Source organism: Heterodontus francisci, unplaced genomic scaffold, assembly GCF_036365525.1.
Source record: "Heterodontus francisci isolate sHetFra1 unplaced genomic scaffold, sHetFra1.hap1 HAP1_SCAFFOLD_323, whole genome shotgun sequence".
NCBI classification, from domain to species: domain Eukaryota; kingdom Metazoa; phylum Chordata; class Chondrichthyes; order Heterodontiformes; family Heterodontidae; genus Heterodontus; species Heterodontus francisci.
Window position 1 is genome coordinate 801,779 of NW_027141078.1, and position 21,740 is coordinate 823,518.

Genomic DNA, 21,740 nt, shown 5'->3' on the forward strand with positions numbered 1-21,740 from the left:
TCTGCAATTTCATCCCTTGCTTCCCATAACATCCTTGGATATACCCCGTCAGGCCCGGGAGACTTGTCTATCTTCAAGTTATTCAAAAACCCCAACACATCTTCCCTCCTAACGAGCACTTCCTCGAGCTTACCAGTCTGTTTCACACCGTCCTCTTCAGTAATACACCCCTTCTCATTCGTAAATACCGAAGAGAAGTACTCATTCAAAACCTCACTTATCTCTTCCGGCTCAACACACAGTCTCCCGCTATTGTCCTTGACCGGACCTATGGTCCCCCTAGTCATCCTCATATTTCTGACATACGCGTAAAAGGCCTTGGGGTTTTCTTTTATCCTACCCGCCAAGCATTTTTCATGCCCTCTCTTAGCTCTCCTAATCCCTTTCTTCAGATCCTTCCTGGCCATCTTGTATCCCTCCAGAGCTATGCCTGTGCCCTTTTTCCTCAACTTTATATACGCATCCTTCTTCTTCCTAACAAGACTCTCAACCTCTCTTGTCAACCACTCATATACACACTCATATACACACTGACACACTCAAGCACACACTGACACACTCATATACACACTGACACACTCAATCACGCACACTGACGAACTCATATATACACTCAGTCACACACACACACACACTGACACACTCATATACACACTGACACACTCATATACACACTGACACACTCAATCACACACACTGACACACTCAATCACACACACTGACACACTCAATATCACACACTGACACACTCATATATACTCAGTCACACACTCACACACACACTGACACACTCATATACACAATGACACACTCATATACACACTGACACACACTCACACACTCATATATACACTCAGTCACACACTCACACACACACTGACACACTCATATACACACTGACACACATAATCACACACGCTGACACACTCATATATACACTCAGTCACACACTCACACACACACTGACACACTCATATACACACTGACACACTCAATCACACACACTGACACACTCATATATACACTCAGTCACACACTGACACACTCATATACACACTGACACACTCATACACACTCGGTCACACACTGACACACTCATATACACACTGACACACTCATATACACACTGACACACTCATATACACACTGACACACTCATATATACACTCAGTCACACACACACACACTGACACACTCATATACACACTGACACACTCATATACACACTGACACACTCATATACACACTGACACACTCAATCACACACACTGACACACTCATATATACACTCAGTCTCACACTCACACACACTGACACACTCATAAATACACTCAGTCACACACACACTGACACACTCATATACACACTGACACACTCATATATACACTCAGTCACACACACACACTGACACACTCACACACACACTCACACACACACTGACACACTCACACACACACTGACACACTCAATCACACACACTGACACACTCATATACACACTGACACACTCAATCACACACACTGACACACTCATATACACACCGACACACTCATATACACACCGACACACTCAATCACACACACTGACACACTCAATCACACACACTGACACACTCAATCACACACACTGACACACTCAATCACACACACTGACACACTCATATACACACTGACACACTCATATACACACTGACACCCTCAATCACACACACTGACACACTCATATATACACTCAGTCACACACTCACACACACACTGACACACTCATATACACACTGACACACTCATATACACACTGACACACTCATATACACACACTGACACACTCATATACACACACTGACACACTCATATATACACTCAGCCACACACTCATATATACACACTGACACACTCATACACACTGACACACTCATACACACTGACACACTCATATACACACTGACACGCTCATATACACACTGACACACTCAATCACACACACTGACACACTCATATACACACTGACACACTCACTCACACACACACTGACACACTCATATACACACTGACACACTCATATACACACTGACACACTCAATCACACACACTGACACACTCATATACACATTGACACACTCAATCACACACACTGACACGCTCAATCACACACACTGACACACTCATATACACACTGACACACTCAATCACACACACTGACACACTCAATCACACACACTGACACACTCATATATACGCTCAGTTACACACTCACACACACACTGACGCACACACTGACACACTCATATACACACTGACACACTCATATACACACTGACACACTCATATACACACTGATACACTCATATACACACTGACACACTCAAGCACACACACTGACACACTCAAGCACACACACTGACACACTCATATACACACTGACACACTCAATCACGCACACTGACGAACTCATATATACACTCAGTCACACACTCACACACACACTGACACACTCATATACACACTGACACACTCAATCACACACACTGACACACTCATATACACACTGACACACTCAATCACACACACTGACACACTCATATATACTCAGTCACACACTCACACACACACTGACACACTCATATACACACTGACACCCTCATATACACGCTGACACACTCAATCACACACACTGACACACTCATATATACACTCAGTCACACACACACACTGACACACTCATATACACACTGACACACTCATATACACACTGACACACTCATATATACACTCAGTCACACACACACACTGACACACTCACACACACACTGACACACTCACACACACACTGACACACTCAATCACACACACTGACACACTCATACACACTGACACACTCAATCACACACACTGACACACTCAATCACACACACTGACACACTCAATCACACACACTGACACACTCATATATACTCAGTCACACACTCACACACACACTGACACACTCATATACACACTGACACACTCATATACACACTGACACACACTCACACACTCATATATACACTCAGTCACACACTCACACACACACTGACACACTCATATACACACTGACACACATAATCACACACGCTGACACACTCATATATACACTCAGTCACACACTCACACACACACTGACACACTCATATACACACTGACACACTCAATCACACACACTGACACACTCATATATACACTCAGTCACACACTCATATACACACTGACACACTCATATACACACTGATACACTCAATCACACACACTGACACACTCATATACACACTGACACACTCAATCACACACACTGACACACTCATATATACACTCAGTCACACACTCACACCCACACTGACACACTCATATACACACGGACACACTCATACACACTGACACACTCAATCACACACACTGACACACTCATATATACACTCAGTCACACACTCACACACACACTGACACACTCATATGTACACTCAGTCACACACTCACACACACACTGACACACTCATATACACACTGACACACTCATATACACACTCAGTCTCACACACACACTGACACACACACACACACTGACACACACACACACACTGACACACTCATATACACACTGACACACTCATATATACACTCAGTCACACACTGACACACTCATATACACACTGACACACTCATATACACACTGGCACACTCATATACACACTGACACACTCATACACTCTGACACACTCATATACACACTCAGTCTCACACACACACTGACACACACACACACACTGACACACACACACACTGACACACACACACACACTGACACACTCATATATACACTCAGTCACACACACACACTGACACACTCATATACACACTGACACACTCATATACACACTGGCACACTCATATACACACTGGCACACTCATATATACACTCAGTCACACACTGACACACTCATATACACACTGACACACTCATATACACGCTGACACACTCAATCACACACACTGACACACTCATATATACACTCAGTCACACACACACACTGACACACTCATATACACACTGACACACTCATATACACACTGACACACTCATATATACACTCAGTCACACACACACACTGACACACTCACACACACACTGACACACTCACACACACACTGACACACTCAATCACACACACTGACACACTCATACACACTGACACACTCAATCACACACACTGACACACTCAATCACACACACTGACACACTCAATCACACACACTGACACACTCATATATACTCAGTCACACACTCACACACACACTGACACACTCATATACACACTGACACACTCATATACACACTGACACACACTCACACACTCATATATACACTCAGTCACACACTCACACACACACTGACACACTCATATACACACTGACACACATAATCACACACGCTGACACACTCATATATACACTCAGTCACACACTCACACACACACTGACACACTCATATACACACTGACACACTCAATCACACACACTGACACACTCATATATACACTCAGTCACACACTCATATACACACTGACACACTCATATACACACTGATACACTCAATCACACACACTGACACACTCATATACACACTGACACACTCAATCACACACACTGACACACTCATATATACACTCAGTCACACACTCACACCCACACTGACACACTCATATACACACGGACACACTCATACACACTGACACACTCAATCACACACACTGACACACTCATATATACACTCAGTCACACACTCACACACACACTGACACACTCATATGTACACTCAGTCACACACTCACACACACACTGACACACTCATATACACACTGACACACTCATATACACACTCAGTCTCACACACACACTGACACACACACACACACTGACACACACACACACACTGACACACTCATATACACACTGACACACTCATATATACACTCAGTCACACACTGACACACTCATATACACACTGACACACTCATATACACACTGGCACACTCATATACACACTGACACACTCATACACTCTGACACACTCATATACACACTCAGTCTCACACACACACTGACACACACACACACACTGACACACACACACACTGACACACACACACACACTGACACACTCATATATACACTCAGTCACACACACACACTGACACACTCATATACACACTGACACACTCATATACACACTGGCACACTCATATACACACTGGCACACTCATATACACACTGACACACTCATATATACACTCAGTCACACACTGACACACTCATATACACACTGACACACTCATATACACACTCAGTCACACACTGACACCCTCATATACACACTGACACACCCATATACACACTGACACACTCGTATATACACTCACACACACACTGACACACTCATATACACACTGACACACTCAATCACACACACTGACACACTCATATATACACTCAGTCATACACTCACACACGCACTGACACACTCATATACACGCTGACACACTCATATACACGCTGACACACTCATATACACGCTGACACACTCATTTTCACACTGACACACTCATTTTCACACTCAGTCACACACTCACACTCATATACACACTGACACACTCAATCACACACACTGACACACTCATATACACACTGACACACTCAATCACACACACTGACACACTCATATATACACTCAGTCACACACTCACACCCACACTGACACACTCATATACACACTGACACACTCATATACACACTCAGTCTCACACACACACTGACACACACACACACAGACACACTCATATATACACTCAGTCACACACACACGCTGACACACTCATACACACTGGCACACTCATATACATACTGACACACTCATATATACACTCAGTCACACACTGACACACTCATATACACTGACACACTCATATACACACTCAGTCACACACTGATACACTCAGTCACACACTGACACACTCATATACACACTGACACACTCATATACACACTCAGTCACACACCCACACACACACATACACACTGGCACACTCATACACACTGACACACTCATATATACACTCAGTCACACACTGACACACTCATATACACACTGACACACTCATATACACACTCAGTCACACACTGACACACTCATATACACACTCAGTCACACACTCACACACACACTGACACACTCATATACACACTGACACACTCATATATACACTCAGTCAGACACACACACACACTGACACACTCATATACACACTGACACACTCATATATACACTCAGTCACACACTCACACACACACTGACACACTCATATACACACTGACACACTCATATATACACTCAGTCACACTCACACACACACACTGACACACTCATATACACACGGACACACTCATACACACTGACACACTCAATCACACACACTGACACACTCATATATACACTCAGTCACACACTCACACACACACTGACACACTCATATATACACTCAGTCACACACTCACACACACACTGACACACTCATATACACACTGACACACTCATATACACACTGGCACACTCATACACACTCAGTCACACACACACTGACACACTCATATACACACTGACACACTCATATACACACTGACACACTCATATACACACTCAGTCACACACACACACTGACACACTCATATACACACTGACACACTCATATACACACTGACACACCCATATACACACTGACACACTCATATACACACTCAGTCACACACACACACACTGACACACTCATATACACACTGACACACTCATATACACACTGACACACTCATATATACACTCAGTCACACACACTGACACACTCATATACACTGACACACTCATATACACACTCAGTCACACACACTGACACACTCATATACACACTGACACACCCATATACACACTGACACACTCATATATACATTCAGTCACACACACACACTGACACACTCATATACACACTGACACACTCATATACACACTCAGTCACACACACACACACTGACACACCCATATACATACTCAGACACTCATATACACACTCAGTCACACACACACACACTGACACACTCATATACACACTGACACACCCATATACACACTGAGTCACACACACACTGACACACTCATATACACACTGACACACTCATATACACACTGACACACTCATATATACACTCAGTCACACACTCATATACACTGACACACTCATATACACACTGACACACTCATATACACACTGACACACTCATATACACACTCAGTCACACACACACACACTGACACACCCATATACACACTCAGACACTCATATACACACTCAGTCACACACACACACACTGACACACTCATATACACACTGCCTCACCCATATACACACTGACACACTCATATACACACTCAGTCACACACACACTGACACACTCAGTCACACACACACTGACACACTCATATACACACTCACTCACTCAATCACACACTGACACTCGTACACACTCACTCAATCATGCACTCACCTCACGCACACTCACTCGCTCGCTCACACTCAATCACACACTCACTCACTCATATACACACTCATTCAATCACACACTTTACACTTAATCACACTCACACACTCTCATTCACTCACACGCATATACACACTCAATCACATACTCACTCACTCATACACACACACTCACTCACATACACATTCACTCACTCATATGCACACTCACTCCTTCATATACACAGTACTCACTCACTCACTCATATACATACTCACTCAATCACACACTCACTCACTCAGACACACACTCACTCACTCATACACACACTCACTCATACACACACTCACTCACTCATATACACACTCACTCACTCATACACACTCACTCACTCACATTCACTCAATCACACACTCACTCACTCACTCTCACTCATATACCCACTCACTCACTCATATACACATTAACTCAATCACACACCCACTCAATCACACACACACACACACACTCAACACACACACACACTCAACACACACACTCACTCAACACACACACTCACTCAACACACACACTCACTCAACACACACACACACCCCGTCTCTCACACATACCCACCCAGAACTGAGGCGGGGGTTTATAACTGTGGGGAAAGATTGAACAGACTGGGGCTCTTTTCTCTAGGGTAGAGGAAGCTGAGGGGTGACCTGATGGAGGGCTCGAAGATTACGAAAAGGGATTTCGATCGGGGAGACGGAGGGACGTTCCCACTTGCGGGCAAGGTTCGGAACGAGGGGGAGCCGTCAATATAAGACATTCGCTGATAAATCCGATCGGGAATTCGGGAGAAACCTCTTGATCCGGAGAATGTGCAACTCGCCAGCACGGGGGGGGGGGAGTGGGATGAGGGCGAGTCACGGAGATGCGTTTAAGGGGCGGAGATGGACGAAGACGCGAGGGAGGTGTGGATGGGGGAAGGGGAGGGGGGGGGTGACGAGGAGAGGGGAGGAGGCTCGTGTGGGAGGAGCACAGAGTAGAGGGGCTGAATGGCCTCATTCTGTGCTGGAACAGGAGAGGGTGGGGACAGCGTGAATGGACGGGAACGCACGCAGACGGAAAGAAGCTGATGTTTTATGTTTCTGCCTCCCTCAGAGCCCCCACCGATCGAGTTCCCTGTCTTCCCAGAAGGTGAGTTCCTCTGTGCCTGCCTGCACGCAGACTCTCAACCCGCCTCGAGCCACCCAGCGCCTCTCACACGTCACCTAACCACTGACTCATCCCGACCTCTGCCCCCGACCTCCCGTGTTCCAACTCACAACCGGCCCCGTTTCCGTTCCCCCTCCATCACCCTCCCTGCGCTCGCTGACCGACACAGGCTCGATTTTTCAAATTCACATCCTTGTTTTCAAATCCCTCCTCGTCCCCTCCCTATCTCTGTAACCTCCTCCAGCCCCCGACAACCCTCCCTATCTCCGTAACCTCCTCCAGCCCCCAACAACCCTCCCTATCTCCGTAACCTCCTCAAGCCCCCAACAACCCTCCCTATCTCTGTAACCTCCTCCAGCCCCCGACAACCCTCCCTATCTCTGTAACCTCCTCCAGCCCCCAACAACCCTCCCTATCTCTGTAACCTCCTCCAGTCCCCGACAACCCTCCCTATCTCTGTAACCTCCTCCAGCTCCCGACAACACTCCCTATCTCTGTAACCTCCTCCAGTCCCCTACAACCCTCCCTATCTCTGTAACCTCCTCCAGCCCCCGACAACCCTCCCTATCTCTGTAACCTCCTCCAGCCCCCGACAACCCTCCCTATCTCTGTAACCTCCTCCAGCCCCAACAACCCTCCCTATCTCTGTAACCTCCTCCAGCCCCCGACAACCCTCCCTATCTCTGTAACCTCCTCCAGCCCCCGACAACCCTCCCTATCTCTGTAACCTCCTCCAGTCCCCGACAACCCTCCCTATCTCTGTAACCTCCTCCAGCCCCCGACAACCCTCCCTATCTCTGTCACCTCCTCCAGCCCCCGACAACACTCCCTATCTCTGTAACCTCCTATAGCCCCGACAACCCTCCCTATCTCTGTAACCTCCTCCAGCCCCCAACAACCCTCCCTATCTCTGTAACCTCCTCCAGCCCCCAACAACCCTCCCTATCTATGTAACCTCCTCCAGTCCCCGACAACCCTCCCTATCTCTGTAACCTCCTCCAGCCCCCGACAACCCTCCCTATCTCTGTAACCTCCTCCAGCCCCCGACAACCCTCCCTATCTCTGTAACCTCCTCAAGCCCCCAACAACCCTCCCTATCTCTGTAACCTCCTCCAGCCCCCAACAACCCTCCCTATCTCCGTAACCTCCTCCAGCCCCCGACAACCCTCCCTATCTCCGTAACCTCCTCCAGCCCCCGACAACACTCCCTATCTCTGTAACCTCCTCCAGCCCCCGACAACCCTCCCTATCTCTGTAACCTCCTCCACTCCCAGCCTCTTGACCATCCCCCGATTCCCATCGCTCCCCCATTGGGGGCCGTGGCTTCAGCTGCCTGGGGCCCTGAGCTCTGGAATTCCCTCTCTAAACCTCTCCGCTCCTCTCTCTCTTTCTCTCTCTCTCTCACCTCCCACACACCGGGCAGCCCGTTCCCCTATCGGAGGGGGGATTAACCCTCTCACCCACCTCCTCCCGGTTACACACACACACACCGGTGGCAGCCCGTTCCCCTATCGGAGGGAAGGGGATTAACCTGTGTAATATTGATGGTCCTATACCTCTCTCTCTGTGTCTCTTGCAGAGTGTCGTGAAGAACAATACCCCTGTACCCGTCTGTACTCCGTTCACCAGCCTCTTAAACAGTGTATCCACAAGATCTGTTTCTACAGGTAATGACTGGCCCTGGGTTTCCGATGGGAGGGAGGTCACTGCACTGTGCAAGATACGGGAGGGGCCTACGCTCTCTGTGCATCGCCTGTCGTCCGAGAGCCGGAAGCGTTCCGACACCACAATTCGGAAAGATCCCAGGTTCTCCCAACCCCGCCCTCCTCGGTTATCACCTCCGTGACCGTGACGTCACCAAGGCGGGCCCTTCCTCTCCCTCGGGTGAAGGTGGGGGGGACCCCGCCCCCCCCAAACGCACGCCGGCGTGCAGAAGACCCTGGGATTTTTTTCAGCGGCTGGAGAGGGAGGAGGGAGCTGGGGGGAAGCGGGGGTGGGGGGGGGGTGCACAGGGAGATAATCCAATCCAAACCCTACTCCCGCACTCTGAAAACTACCTTGACTACGGTGGTGTCTGCTTTTATTCACAGCCTGCGGAGGATGTATGTGGTGAACAAGGAGATTTGCATTCGGACTGTCTGCCTTCAGGAAGAAAAGATTAAAGGTAATGTTCAGTGTGCGCTACATCACAGAGGGGGCTTTACTCTGTGTCTAACCCCCGTGCTGTACCTGCCCTGGGGGTGTTTGACGGGGGAAAGCATTATCAGCTGAACCTCGTTGCTGCGACCGGCACTCAGCACCTCCAATTAGGCAGCAGCAAACCCTGTGCCGTACCTGCCCTGGGGGGTGTTTGACGGGGGAAAGCATTGTCAGCTGAACCTCGTTGCTGCGACCGGCACTCAGCACCTCCAATTAGGCAGCAGCAAACCCTGTGCTGTACCTGTCCCGGGAGTGTTTGATGGGGGACAGTGTAGAGGGAGCTTTACTCTGTATCTAACCCCCGTGCTGTACCTGTCCTGGGGCGTGTTTGATGGGGGAAAGCATTGTCAGCTGAACCTCGTTGCTGCAACCAGCACTCAGCACCCCCAATTAGGCAGCAGCAAATCCTGTGCTGTACCTGTCCCGGGAGTGTTTGATGGGGGACAGTGTAGAGGGAGTTTTACTCTGTATCTAACGTGCTCTTCTCTCCGTCTCTCTCTCTCTCTCCGCACAGCTGACCTGTGTCGTACCCAACAGGGTTGGCCACGACGCTATCGTCGGAACAACAGAGGCAGGAGTCACATCCGTTGCAATGACGTCCTCCCCTGAGTCTCAACGGAGGAGGAGAGGAGGGCATGGGGTGGGGGGGGGGAGGGGTGTGGGTAGGGACATTTGCAGTGGGGGGGGGGGAGGGGGCATCCCCAATGGACAGGGCAGTGAAGGGAAAACAGGACTGGCTGGAAAATCAAGTTTCTGTCATTCCACCCCACTCTCTCCCAAATCCCCGCATCCCCCAAACTTTTCCTGAGGAGCTGCGACATCTGAAGCAATGGCCCCAGACACCGTTCGGTCAAGTCTAGGGGAGTGAGGGGTGGGGGAGGGGATGGGACATTTGGCCGGGGGAGGGGGGGTTGAACCCACGGCCGACCCTCGTCTATCCCACAAGGTCCTTGTCCACCACCATTGACGCCTCATAATTGGCTTCTAACTCTCTGTAGAATTGAGGCCTTAAAATTGGCCTCTAACACTCGGCCTGCAGAATTGAGGCCTTAAAATTAGACTCTAACTCTCGGCCTGTAGAATTGCGGCCTTATAATTGGCCTCTAACTCTTGGCTTATAGAATTGAGGCCTTAAATCGGTCTCTAACTCTCGTCCTGTAGAATTGAGGCCTTAAAATTGGTCTCGAACTCTCAGCCTGTCGAATTGAGGCCTTAAAATTGGTCTCTAACTCTCAGCCTGTAGAATTGAGGCCTTAAAATTGGCCTCCAACTCTCAGCCTGTAGAATTGAGTCCTTGAAATTGGCCTCTAACTCTCTGCCTGTAGAATTGAGGCCTTAAAATTGGCCTCGAGCTCTCTGCCTGTAGAATTGAGGCCTTAAAATTGGCCTCCAACTCTCGGCCTATGGATTTGGGGCCTTAAAAGTGGCCTCTAACTCTCGGCCTATAGAATTGGCGCCTTAAAAGTGGCCTCTAACTCTTGGCCTGTAGAATTGTGGCCTTGAAATTGGCCTCTAACTCTCGCTGTAGAATTGAGGCTTTAAAATTGGCCTCAAACTCTCTGCCTGTAGAATTGAGTCCTTAAAATTGGCATCTAACTCTCTGCCTGTATAATTGCGGCCTTGAAATTGGCCTCTTACTCTTGACTTGTTGAACTGCAGCCTTGAAATTGGCCTCTAACTCTTGGCCTGTAGAATTGAGGCGTTAACATTGGTCTCTAACTCTCGGCCTGTAGAATTAAGGCCTTAAAATTTGTCTCTAATGCTCGGCCTGTAGAATTGAGGCCTTAAAATTGGTCTCTAACTCTCGGCCTGTAGAATTGAGGCCTTAGAATTGGCCTCTAAACCTCTGCCTGTAGTATTGTGGCCTTAAAATTGGCATCTAACTCTCAACCTGTCGAATCAAGGCCTTAAAATTGGCCTCTGACTCTCAGCCTGTAGGATTGAGGCCTTAAAATTGGCCTCTAACCCACTACCTATAGAATTGAGGCCTTAAAATTGGCCTCTGACTCTCAGCCTGTAGGATTGAGGCCTTAAAATTGGCTTCAAACTCTCAGCCTGTAGATTTGAGGCCTTAAAAATGGCTTCTTACTCTCCGCCTGTAGAATTGAGGCCTCAAAATTGGCTTCTAACTCTCGGCCTGTAGAATTGAGGCCTTAATATTGGTCTCTAACTCTCTGCCTGTAGAATTAAGGCCTTAAAATTGGTCTCTAACACTCGGCCTGTAGAATTGAGGCCTTAAAATTGGTCTCCAATTCTCAGCCTTAGAAATGAGGCCTTAAAATTGGTCTCTAACTCGGCCTGTAGAATTGAGGCCTTAAAATTGGTCCATAACTCACGGCCTATAGAATTGAGGCCTTAGAATTAGCCTCTAACTCTTGGCTTATAGAATTGGGGCCTTAAAATTGGCCTCTAACTCGGCCTGTAGAATTGAGGCCTTAAAATTGGTCCATAACTCACGGCCTATAGAATTGAGGCCTTAAAATTGGTCTCTAACTCTCGGCCTATAGAATTGAGGCCTTAAAATTGGCCTCTAACTCTTGGCCTGTAGAATGGGAGGGCTGAAATTTGGCCGTCCACCCCTCTGCCCGCCAAACGATTGGGCCCTCTTGGTTCGGGGGTCATGCGGCAAGGAGCTCTCGGGCTCTACGAGCCTTGGTATTGCGGCTTAATTGGGGGCGGGGGGTTTGAGGGGAACAGCGCGACGGGTGGGGAACGGCCCGCGACCGGGTCCCGAGACGCCGACGCCAAGTCCCGCGGGAAGACCTCGCCGCTCCTGCACTCAGCCGCCGTGTATCCACGCTGTAGACGAGACATGTCGCCGAAACCCCCACAATAAAAAAAAACCGGAATGAATCTCGCTTGAAGCTGGCTCTCGATTTAAGGTTTAACGTCTTCCCGTTGCCGGTCGCGTTCCCTGTCTGACCCTTGAACCCTCGCCCCTCCGGGGGATTAGGTTCAGCCCCTCAACCCCCGCCTCCAGTCAGGCTGAAGGGCTCCCCTCTCTCTCTCTCTCTCTCTCTCTGATCGGGATGCGGGGTGGGGTTAATCGGAGAACCGGTTCCTGGGGCGTCTCAGCGGACTCGGGGGAATGGCTGGTTGGGCGACAAATCTGACTCGCGATTCCCGTCCCGCCGAAGAATGCAGAAGAAAACATTTTTTTTTCCCTGTAAATATATTTTAATCTTCGGAGGGGGGGAAACAAATCCAGGGGGCGTAAAAAATATTAGTGACCTTTAAATAACAGCTTTGTTACAAAAATACGGTATAAACTTTCAAGGCAGCCGAAGCAAACACTGGCACAGGGGCCAGGATGGGACCAGGGAGCGACTAACGGGCGTGAGCAGAGGGGAGGGACGGCGCGGCGGGGGGGGGGGGGGGGGCGGTCAAAGTTGACTCGCTTCCGACCCGGTCAGGGGTCAGATGCCGCCCTCAGAGGGCACTCTCCTGTCGGGTAACTGGGAGGGCACGCCCAGGGCGCCCCTTCGCCGCGGAAGGGCGGAGTCCGTTGGCATCGGAGAGCGGGCCCTGCATCCGATTCGCCCCTTCCCTTCGTTTTCACCCGCCCCTCTTTCCCAAGTCCCGGGAAGGGGTTAGTATTCCGTGCATCTGCAGGACACAAAGCGAGTACTCCTCCTGACATCATCGCGGGAAACGTCATCGGAAGGACTTCGTTGCAAACACTTTGTCGTAACGGGGGGTGGGGGGGGGCAGAGTGAGGGAGACAGAGGCAGACGGAGAGAAAGAGAGGGAGACCGAGAAAGACGGAGAGAGAGAGGGAGACCGAGAAAGACGGAGAGAGAGAGGGAGACAGAAAGAGAGAGACTGTGAAATAGGGAGAAAGAGAGAGAGACAGTGAAATAGAGAGGGAAAGACAGAGAGAGAGTGAGACAGAAAACCAGGGAGAAAGAGAGGGAGACAGAGAAACAGTGAAATAGAGAGAGAGGGAGACATAGAAAAACAGAGGGAGAGAGAGAAAGAGCGAGACAGAGAAAGACGGAGAGAGGGAGACAGAGAGACACTGAAATAGGGAGAAAGAGAGAGAAACGGTGAAATCGAGAGGGAAAGACAGAGAGAGAGGGAGACAGAAAAACGGAGAGAGAGGGAGACAGTGAAATAGAGAGAGGGAAAGACAGAGAGAGAGAGGGAGAAAGAGAGATACATAGAGAGACAAAGAGGGAGAGAAACACACACACAAAGGGAGAGAGAGACACACATAGAGAGAGACACAGACAGAGAGAGAGCTGACTCCTTTGAAGGGGGACAGGGAGCCCCTGCTCGTCTACCAGGACGGTTCAGCCGTCCAGTAAGTCGGGGGTCAGGGGTCGGTCCTCCCTGGCTAAGCCCCAGGGGTCAGGGGTCGGCCCTGTCCGGGTGACCCCGGGTGGGGGACGTGGTCCAGCTCGCCCCGGGGGACGGGGACGCCAGCGGCCGGGGAGAGGCGTGCAGGCTGCGGCTCAGCGAGACGTCCAGACGGCGAGTCTCGGACTCGAGGACGGAGAGGTCGGGGTCACGGGACACGGCGGTCAGCGAGTCGGTCAAGTTCCGGCGGAGGCCGGAGAGCTGGTCGTTGGCCTGGGCCGACAGGCGGATGTACTGTTGCTTGTGCTGGAGTTCGATTCTCATCTGGGTCTTCAGTACAAAGATCTAGGGAGAGGGACGAAGGAGCAGGTCAGAGGCCATAGGTCAAAGGTGGAGGGGAGGGGGAGCATGAGGGCAGAGCCGAGTGGGGGAGACTGGAGCGCTCCCTCATTACTGACCCTCCGACAGTGTGGCACTCCCTCAGTACTGACCCTCCGACAGTGCGGCGCTCCCTCGGTACTGACCCTCCGACAGTGGGGCACTCCCTCAGTGCTGACCCGCCAACAGCGCGGCACTCCCTCAGTACTGACCCTTCGACAGCGCGGCACTCCCTCAGTACTGACCCTCCGACAGTACGGCACTCCCTCGGTACTGACCCTCCGACAGCGCAGCACTCCCTCAGTACTGACCCTCCGACAGTGCGGCACTCCCTCAGTACTGACCCTCCGACAGCGCAGCACTCCCTCAGTACTGACCCTCCGACGACGCAGCACTCCCTCAGTACTGACCCTCCGACAGTGCGGCACTCCCTCAGTACTGACCATCCGACAGCGCGGAACTCCCTCAGTACTGACCCTCCGACAGTGCGGCACTCCCTCAGTCCTGACCCTCCAACAGTGAGCGCTCCCTCAGTACTGATCCTCCGACAGTGCAGCACTCCCTCAGTACTGGCCCTCTGACGGCGCGGCACTCCCTCAGTACTGGCCCTCCGACGGCGCGGCGCTCCCTCACCTGCTCCTCTAATCCCTTCACACGCTGACGGTGGGCTCTCTCTCTGGATTCCAGTGTCGTCTCCAGTTGTCTGAGGGAAAGCCGCAAATGATCAACCTCTCCCTGAAGCTCTACTTGGCCTCGGGATGTGACATTGGCCAGCTCTCGATCGTGGGAGCTCTTCATCTCGGAGATTTGAGTCTGGGGGGCAAAAGAATGGATTCAACCTGCATCGAACCTCAGTTGGACCACACAGGGAGCACTGTGCACAGTTCCACTCTCCATATCCCTCAGTTGGACCACACTGGGAGCACTGTGCACAGTTCCCCTCTCCATATCCCTTTGGTTAGACCACACTGGGAGCACTGTGCACAGTTCCACTCTCCATATCCCTCGGTTGGACCACACTGGGAGCACTGTGCACAGTTCCACTCTCCATATCCCTCGGTTAGACCACAATGGGAGCACCGTGCACAGTTCCGCTCTCCATATCCCTCGGTTAGACCACACAGGGAGCACTGTGCACAGTTCCACTCTCCATATCCCTCAGTTGGACCACACTGGGAGCACTGTGCACAGTTCCCCTCTCCATATCCCTTTGGTTAGACCACACTGGGAGCACTGTGCACAGTTCCACTCTCCATATCCCTCGGTTGGACCACACTGGGAGCACTGTGCACAGTTCCGCTCTCCATATCCCTTTGGTTAGACCACACTGGGAGCACTGTGCACAGTTCCACTCTCCATATCCCTCGGTTGGACCACACTGGGAGCACTGTGCACAGTTCCAGTCTCCATATCCCTCGGTTAGACCACACTGGGAGCACCGTGCACAGTTCCGCTCTCCATTTCCCTCAGTTAGACCACACTGGGAGCACTGTGCACAGTTCCACTCTCCATATCCCTTTGGTTAGACCACACTGGGAGCACTGTGCACAGTTCCACTCTCCATATCCCTCGGTTGGACCACACTGGGAGCACTGTGCACAGTTCCAGTCTCCATATCCCTCGGTTAGACCACACTGGGAGCACCGTGCACAGTTCCGCTCTCCATTTCCCTCAGTTAGACCACACTGGGAGAACTGTGCACAGTTCCACTCTCCATATCCCTCGGTTAGAGCACACTCGGAGCCAGCTGTCAACTGACCTGCAGGGCCTGGAGCTGTGGCTTGGTGGTGATGAGTTCTTTCTCTGTACGCCTCAGTGTCTGTTCCAGGTGCCTGCGCTCGGCCGACTGGTGACGGATCTCCCCCTCCATTCGCACCTTGTCCCGCTCGGCCTGTGAAGCCGAAGAGAGGCGAACCAGTTATTGGGCCGCCCCCATTACCCTCAGCCTCCCTCCACAGCTACCAGCTCGGACACTCCCCGACCCCCCCCCCCACCCCCACTGCCCGCCCGCACCCCTTTGTCCTCCCTCCCTCTCCCCCTCCCCCTCGGCCTACCTTCTCCAGTGCTCTCCTCACCGCTGTCCGGTCCCTCTCCAACCGGGATGCCGCCCGCTCGGCCTCCAGTTTCTCCGTCTCCAGCTGGGCCACGGCACGCTGCAGGCCGGCAAGCCTCTCCTGGGCCAGGCGATTCTCCCCTTCCAGGGCCCTCGACTTCTCTGTCTCGGCCAACTGACTCTCCTGGGCAGCGTGCAGTTCCTGAACCCGGGGGATCGGATGCGAGACACCGTTGGAAACTGTACAGAAACACTCCAACTTCCTTTCCCCCACCTCCTCCCAGTTACACACACACACCGGGCAGCCCGTTCCCCTATCGGAGGCAGGATTAACCCTCTCGCCCACCTCCTCCCAGTTACACACACACACCGGGGCAGCCCGTTCCCCTAGCGGAGGGAGGGGATTAACCCTCTCACCCACCTCCTCCCAGTTACACACACACACCGGGGCAGCCCGTTCCCCCATCGGAGGGGGGATTAACCCTCTCGCCCACCTCCTCCCAGTTACACACACACACCGGGGCAGACCGTTCCCCTAGCGGAGGGAGGGGATTAACCCTCTCACCCACCTCCTCCCAGTTACACACACACACACCGGGCAGCCCGTTCCCCTATCGGAGGGAGGATTAACCCTCTCACCCACCTCCTCCCAGTTACACACACACACCGGGCAGCCCGTTCCCCTAGCGGAGGGAGGGGATTAACCCTCTCACCCACCTCCTCCCAGTTACACACACACACCGGGCAGCCCGTTCCCCTAGCGGAGGGAGGGGATTAACCCTCTCACCCACCTACTCCCAGTTACACACACACACCGGGCAGCCCGTTCCCCTATCAGAGGGAGGGGATTAACCCTCTCACCCACCTCCTCCCAGTTACACACACACACCGGGGCAGCCCGTTCCCCCATCGGAGGGGGGATTAACCCTCTCGCCCACCTCCTCCCAGTTACACACACACACCGGGGCAGCCCGTTCCCCTATCGGAGGGAGGGGATTAACCCTCTCACCCACCTCCTCCCAGTTACACACACACACACTGGGCAGCCCGTTCCCCCATCGGAGGGAGGATTAACCCTCTCACCCACCTCCTCCCAGTTACACACACACACACCGGGCAGCCCGTTCCCCTATCGGAGGGGGGGGGTTAACCCTCTCACCCACCTCCTCCCAGTTACACACACACACACACCCCGGGCATCCCCGTTCCCCTTTACCCAGTTGCCCTGCCTCGGGTTACCTGCAGCTGGCTTTCTTTCTGCGCCTCGAGTTTGTGATATCTGCCCCACAGCTCCTCCACCTTCTCCTGCGCCTGCTCGCCCTGCGCCCGTTGTTGGAGTCTCTCGTCTTCAGCCTCTCGACGCGCGGCCTCCAGCTGTTCCTGTTGGGGTGGGTGCGGTCAGAGGGATAATGCCTGAGACCAAGTTGGCAGCCGGGGGGGACGGGGGTGTGGAGAGCCTGCTCGAATCCGACCGACCCCGGGGGGATAAAGAAACGCAACTTCCCCCCTCCCATTACGCAACAGGCTCGTAAATACTCTCCCAGAGCACGGTCCCAGCAGAGCGGGTGGCCACCCAGCCTCTCCGAGTCCCTACTGGCCCCTCTACCAGCGGTGCCCACCGCTGAAACAAGAGGTGACTGGATAGCACCGGAACTGAAGTGGGTTTATAACTATGGGGGAAAGATTGAACAGACTGGGGCTCTTTTCTGTAGGGTAGAGGAAGCTCAGGAGTGACCTGATGGAGGGATAGAATATTACGAAAGGGGGGGGGTGGGTTTCGATTGCGTAGATGTAGAGATGTTTCCAGTTGCGGGCGAGGCCGGAACGAGGGGGAGCCGTCAATATGAGACGGGGACTGGAGTCACGTGGATGCCAGACCGTGTAACGCCGGCAGCTTTCTTTCCCTCTGACACTGGCGGCCTAGACGGGACGGGCGCCGGGGCGCGAGGCCCCTGGCGAGGGACGGAGGCGGGCGCGGCGCCTTACCTGGACGTTTCGCAGGTCCTTCTCAGCGGCCCCCAGGGCCCCCCGCAGCCTGGCCACCTCGTCCTCCAGCGAGGCCCCCCGGGCCTGAGCCTCGGCCAGGGCCCTCAGCAGCCGCTCGGCCCGCCCCCGGGCTGCCTCCCGCCCCGCCTCGGCTCGGGCGCGCCCCAGCTCCTCCCGCAGGGCGGCGGCTTCGCCCTCCCTCTGCGCCGCCCTCCTCAGGAGGGAGTCGCCGGCCGCCTGGGACTGCCGCAGCTGCAACTCCCGCTCGGCCAGCTCAGCCCGCGCCCGCCGCAGGTCCCCCTCCAGCGTGAGGACGGCCAGGCCCGACCTGGCCAGCTCGGCCTGCGCGGCCTCCAGCTGCAGGCGGGTCCTCCGCCCCTCCTCCTCCGCCTCCTCCTCCGCGGCCTTGGCCCTCCTCGCCTTCTCCTGTGGGAGGAAACACAAATCCGGGCGTCAGCGAGCCGCGGCGCAGCGACGCCCCCACCCCCCCTCCCGCCGCCACCCTTCTCCCACGCAAATATCCCATGTAAACGTGTCACGCCGGCTTTACAGCAACAACTGGCATTTCTCCGGCGCCTGCAGGCCTCCGCGGAATGCCCCCAGAGCGCTGCCCGGCCAACGAGCTACATTTACTACCACGCCTTCGCTGTTGTAAGGTAGGTGGTGGTGAGGGAGGTGAGGGGGCGGGGGGGGGGGGGGTGGCGGCTGCCATTTTGCGCACAGCACGATCCCACAAACAGCGATGTGATAATGAGCCGGATCATCTGGTTTTTTTTTTGTACCGATGTTTTATCGAGAGATAAATGCCTCCGACAGTGCGGCACCCCCTCGGTACCGACCCTCGATTGTCGGAAGGGATTTGCTCACCTTAATATCGATCGTTTCTTGCTGTGATGTTTTGAGACTAAGCTCCAGTTCCAGGATGGTCTCCTTTAAGGCCACACGTTCCCTTTGCTGGTGATGGAAGGCCTTGTCCTGAACCTGCAGGGAGCTCTGCGTCTCTCTGAGCTGCTCGCTGGCAACACGCAGACCTGGCGAGGGGCAGGGAAAGAGTGAGAGAGAGCCAGAGAGAGGGAGAGACAGAAAAAGAGACAGCGAGAGAGAGAGAGAGAAAAATTGAGGGGGGAACAGAGAGGGAGAGAGATGGAGAGACAGAAGGAGAATGAAGGAGAGACGGAGAGAGACAGACAGACAGAGAGGGGGAGAGACAGAGGGAGAAAGAGTCAGAGAGAGAGAGAGAGACAGAAAAAGAGACAGGGAGAGAGAGTGACAGAGGGAGAGAGTGACAGAAAGAGATGGAGAGGGGGGGGAGAGGGAGACGGAGAGGGGGAGAGAGAGAGGGAGAGAGTGAGACAGAAAAAGGGACATAGGAGAAAGCGACAGAGAGAGAGGGGGGGAGAGAGAGGAGAAGAGAGAGAGAGTGAGAGACTGAGAGGGAGAGACTGAGAGAGAGAGAGAGAGGGAGTGACAGAGACAGAGAGAGACACAGAGAGGGAGAAAGAGAGACAGAGAGGGAGAGAGAGAGAGAGACAGAGAGAGAGACAGAGAGGGAGAGTGAGAGACAGAGAGAGAGAGAGAGAGAGAGAGACTCACCCTCCTCGCTCTCGGCCACCTTCCTGTGAAGCTGCTGCAGTCGATCAGCTGCCTGCTCCCGTTCAGCCTCCAGCTCCTTGATCCGGTCACGGCACCTGCGAGCCTCAGAACTGGAGACGTCCTGGAGGGCGGGAAAAGCACGGGGATCAGCAAGGATTGGAGACGGACAGCAGGAAACTGGGAGGGGTGCCTGACCACCAAACGGTGGGGGTGGGGATGGGTGCCTGGGCAGAAATCAGTCAGAGTGGGGCTACCTTTTCGAGCTGGGAATTGTGGAGTTTCTCCTGCAGTTCGTGCAGGGCCGTCTGAATGATTTCCTCATTTATCTCCGGAACATTCTGCTCTGTCCCATTCCAGGATGAAGCGAAGTCCTGATCGGGTGACGAGGGACTCTTCCTTGAGGCTGGGGCAAGAGCAGGAGAGTGTCAGAGGCTGTT

The 21,740-nt window shown here is 52.6% G+C and overlaps 2 protein-coding genes across 4 annotated transcripts in view; one reads left to right on the plus strand and one right to left on the minus strand.

The window, feature by feature from the left end:
• The window catches only part of LOC137361959 (uncharacterized), a 52,174-nt gene extending 38,327 nt beyond the window's left edge, over window positions 1-13,847 (plus strand). For both annotated transcript variants that reach the window (XM_068026549.1, XM_068026551.1), the window contains 4 exons: window positions 8,742-8,777; window positions 10,375-10,462; window positions 10,886-10,959; window positions 11,509-13,847. In XM_068026549.1, coding sequence (XP_067882650.1) covers window positions 8,742-8,777; window positions 10,375-10,462; window positions 10,886-10,959; window positions 11,509-11,603 — 293 coding nt within the window. In that variant the 3' untranslated portion in view covers window positions 11,604-13,847. The remainder of the gene's footprint in view (window positions 1-8,741; window positions 8,778-10,374; window positions 10,463-10,885; window positions 10,960-11,508) is intronic.
• A 315-nt stretch (window positions 13,848-14,162) lies between these two features.
• The window catches only part of LOC137361961 (rootletin-like), a 38,540-nt gene continuing 30,962 nt past the window's right edge, over window positions 14,163-21,740 (minus strand). The window contains exons 24-32 of one of the 2 annotated variants that reach the window (XM_068026554.1): window positions 21,558-21,706; window positions 21,304-21,424; window positions 20,578-20,741; window positions 19,711-20,136; window positions 18,964-19,104; window positions 17,726-17,926; window positions 17,431-17,562; window positions 16,305-16,484; window positions 14,163-15,638 (exon numbers count right to left, since the gene is read on the minus strand). In XM_068026554.1, the coding sequence (XP_067882655.1) occupies window positions 15,345-15,638; window positions 16,305-16,484; window positions 17,431-17,562; window positions 17,726-17,926; window positions 18,964-19,104; window positions 19,711-20,136; window positions 20,578-20,741; window positions 21,304-21,424; window positions 21,558-21,706 (1,808 nt within the window). In that variant the 3' untranslated portion in view covers window positions 14,163-15,344. The remainder of the gene's footprint in view (window positions 15,639-16,304; window positions 16,485-17,430; window positions 17,563-17,725; window positions 17,927-18,963; window positions 19,105-19,710; window positions 20,137-20,577; window positions 20,742-21,303; window positions 21,425-21,557; window positions 21,707-21,740) is intronic. The other variant, XM_068026555.1, reaches the window with a different exon arrangement.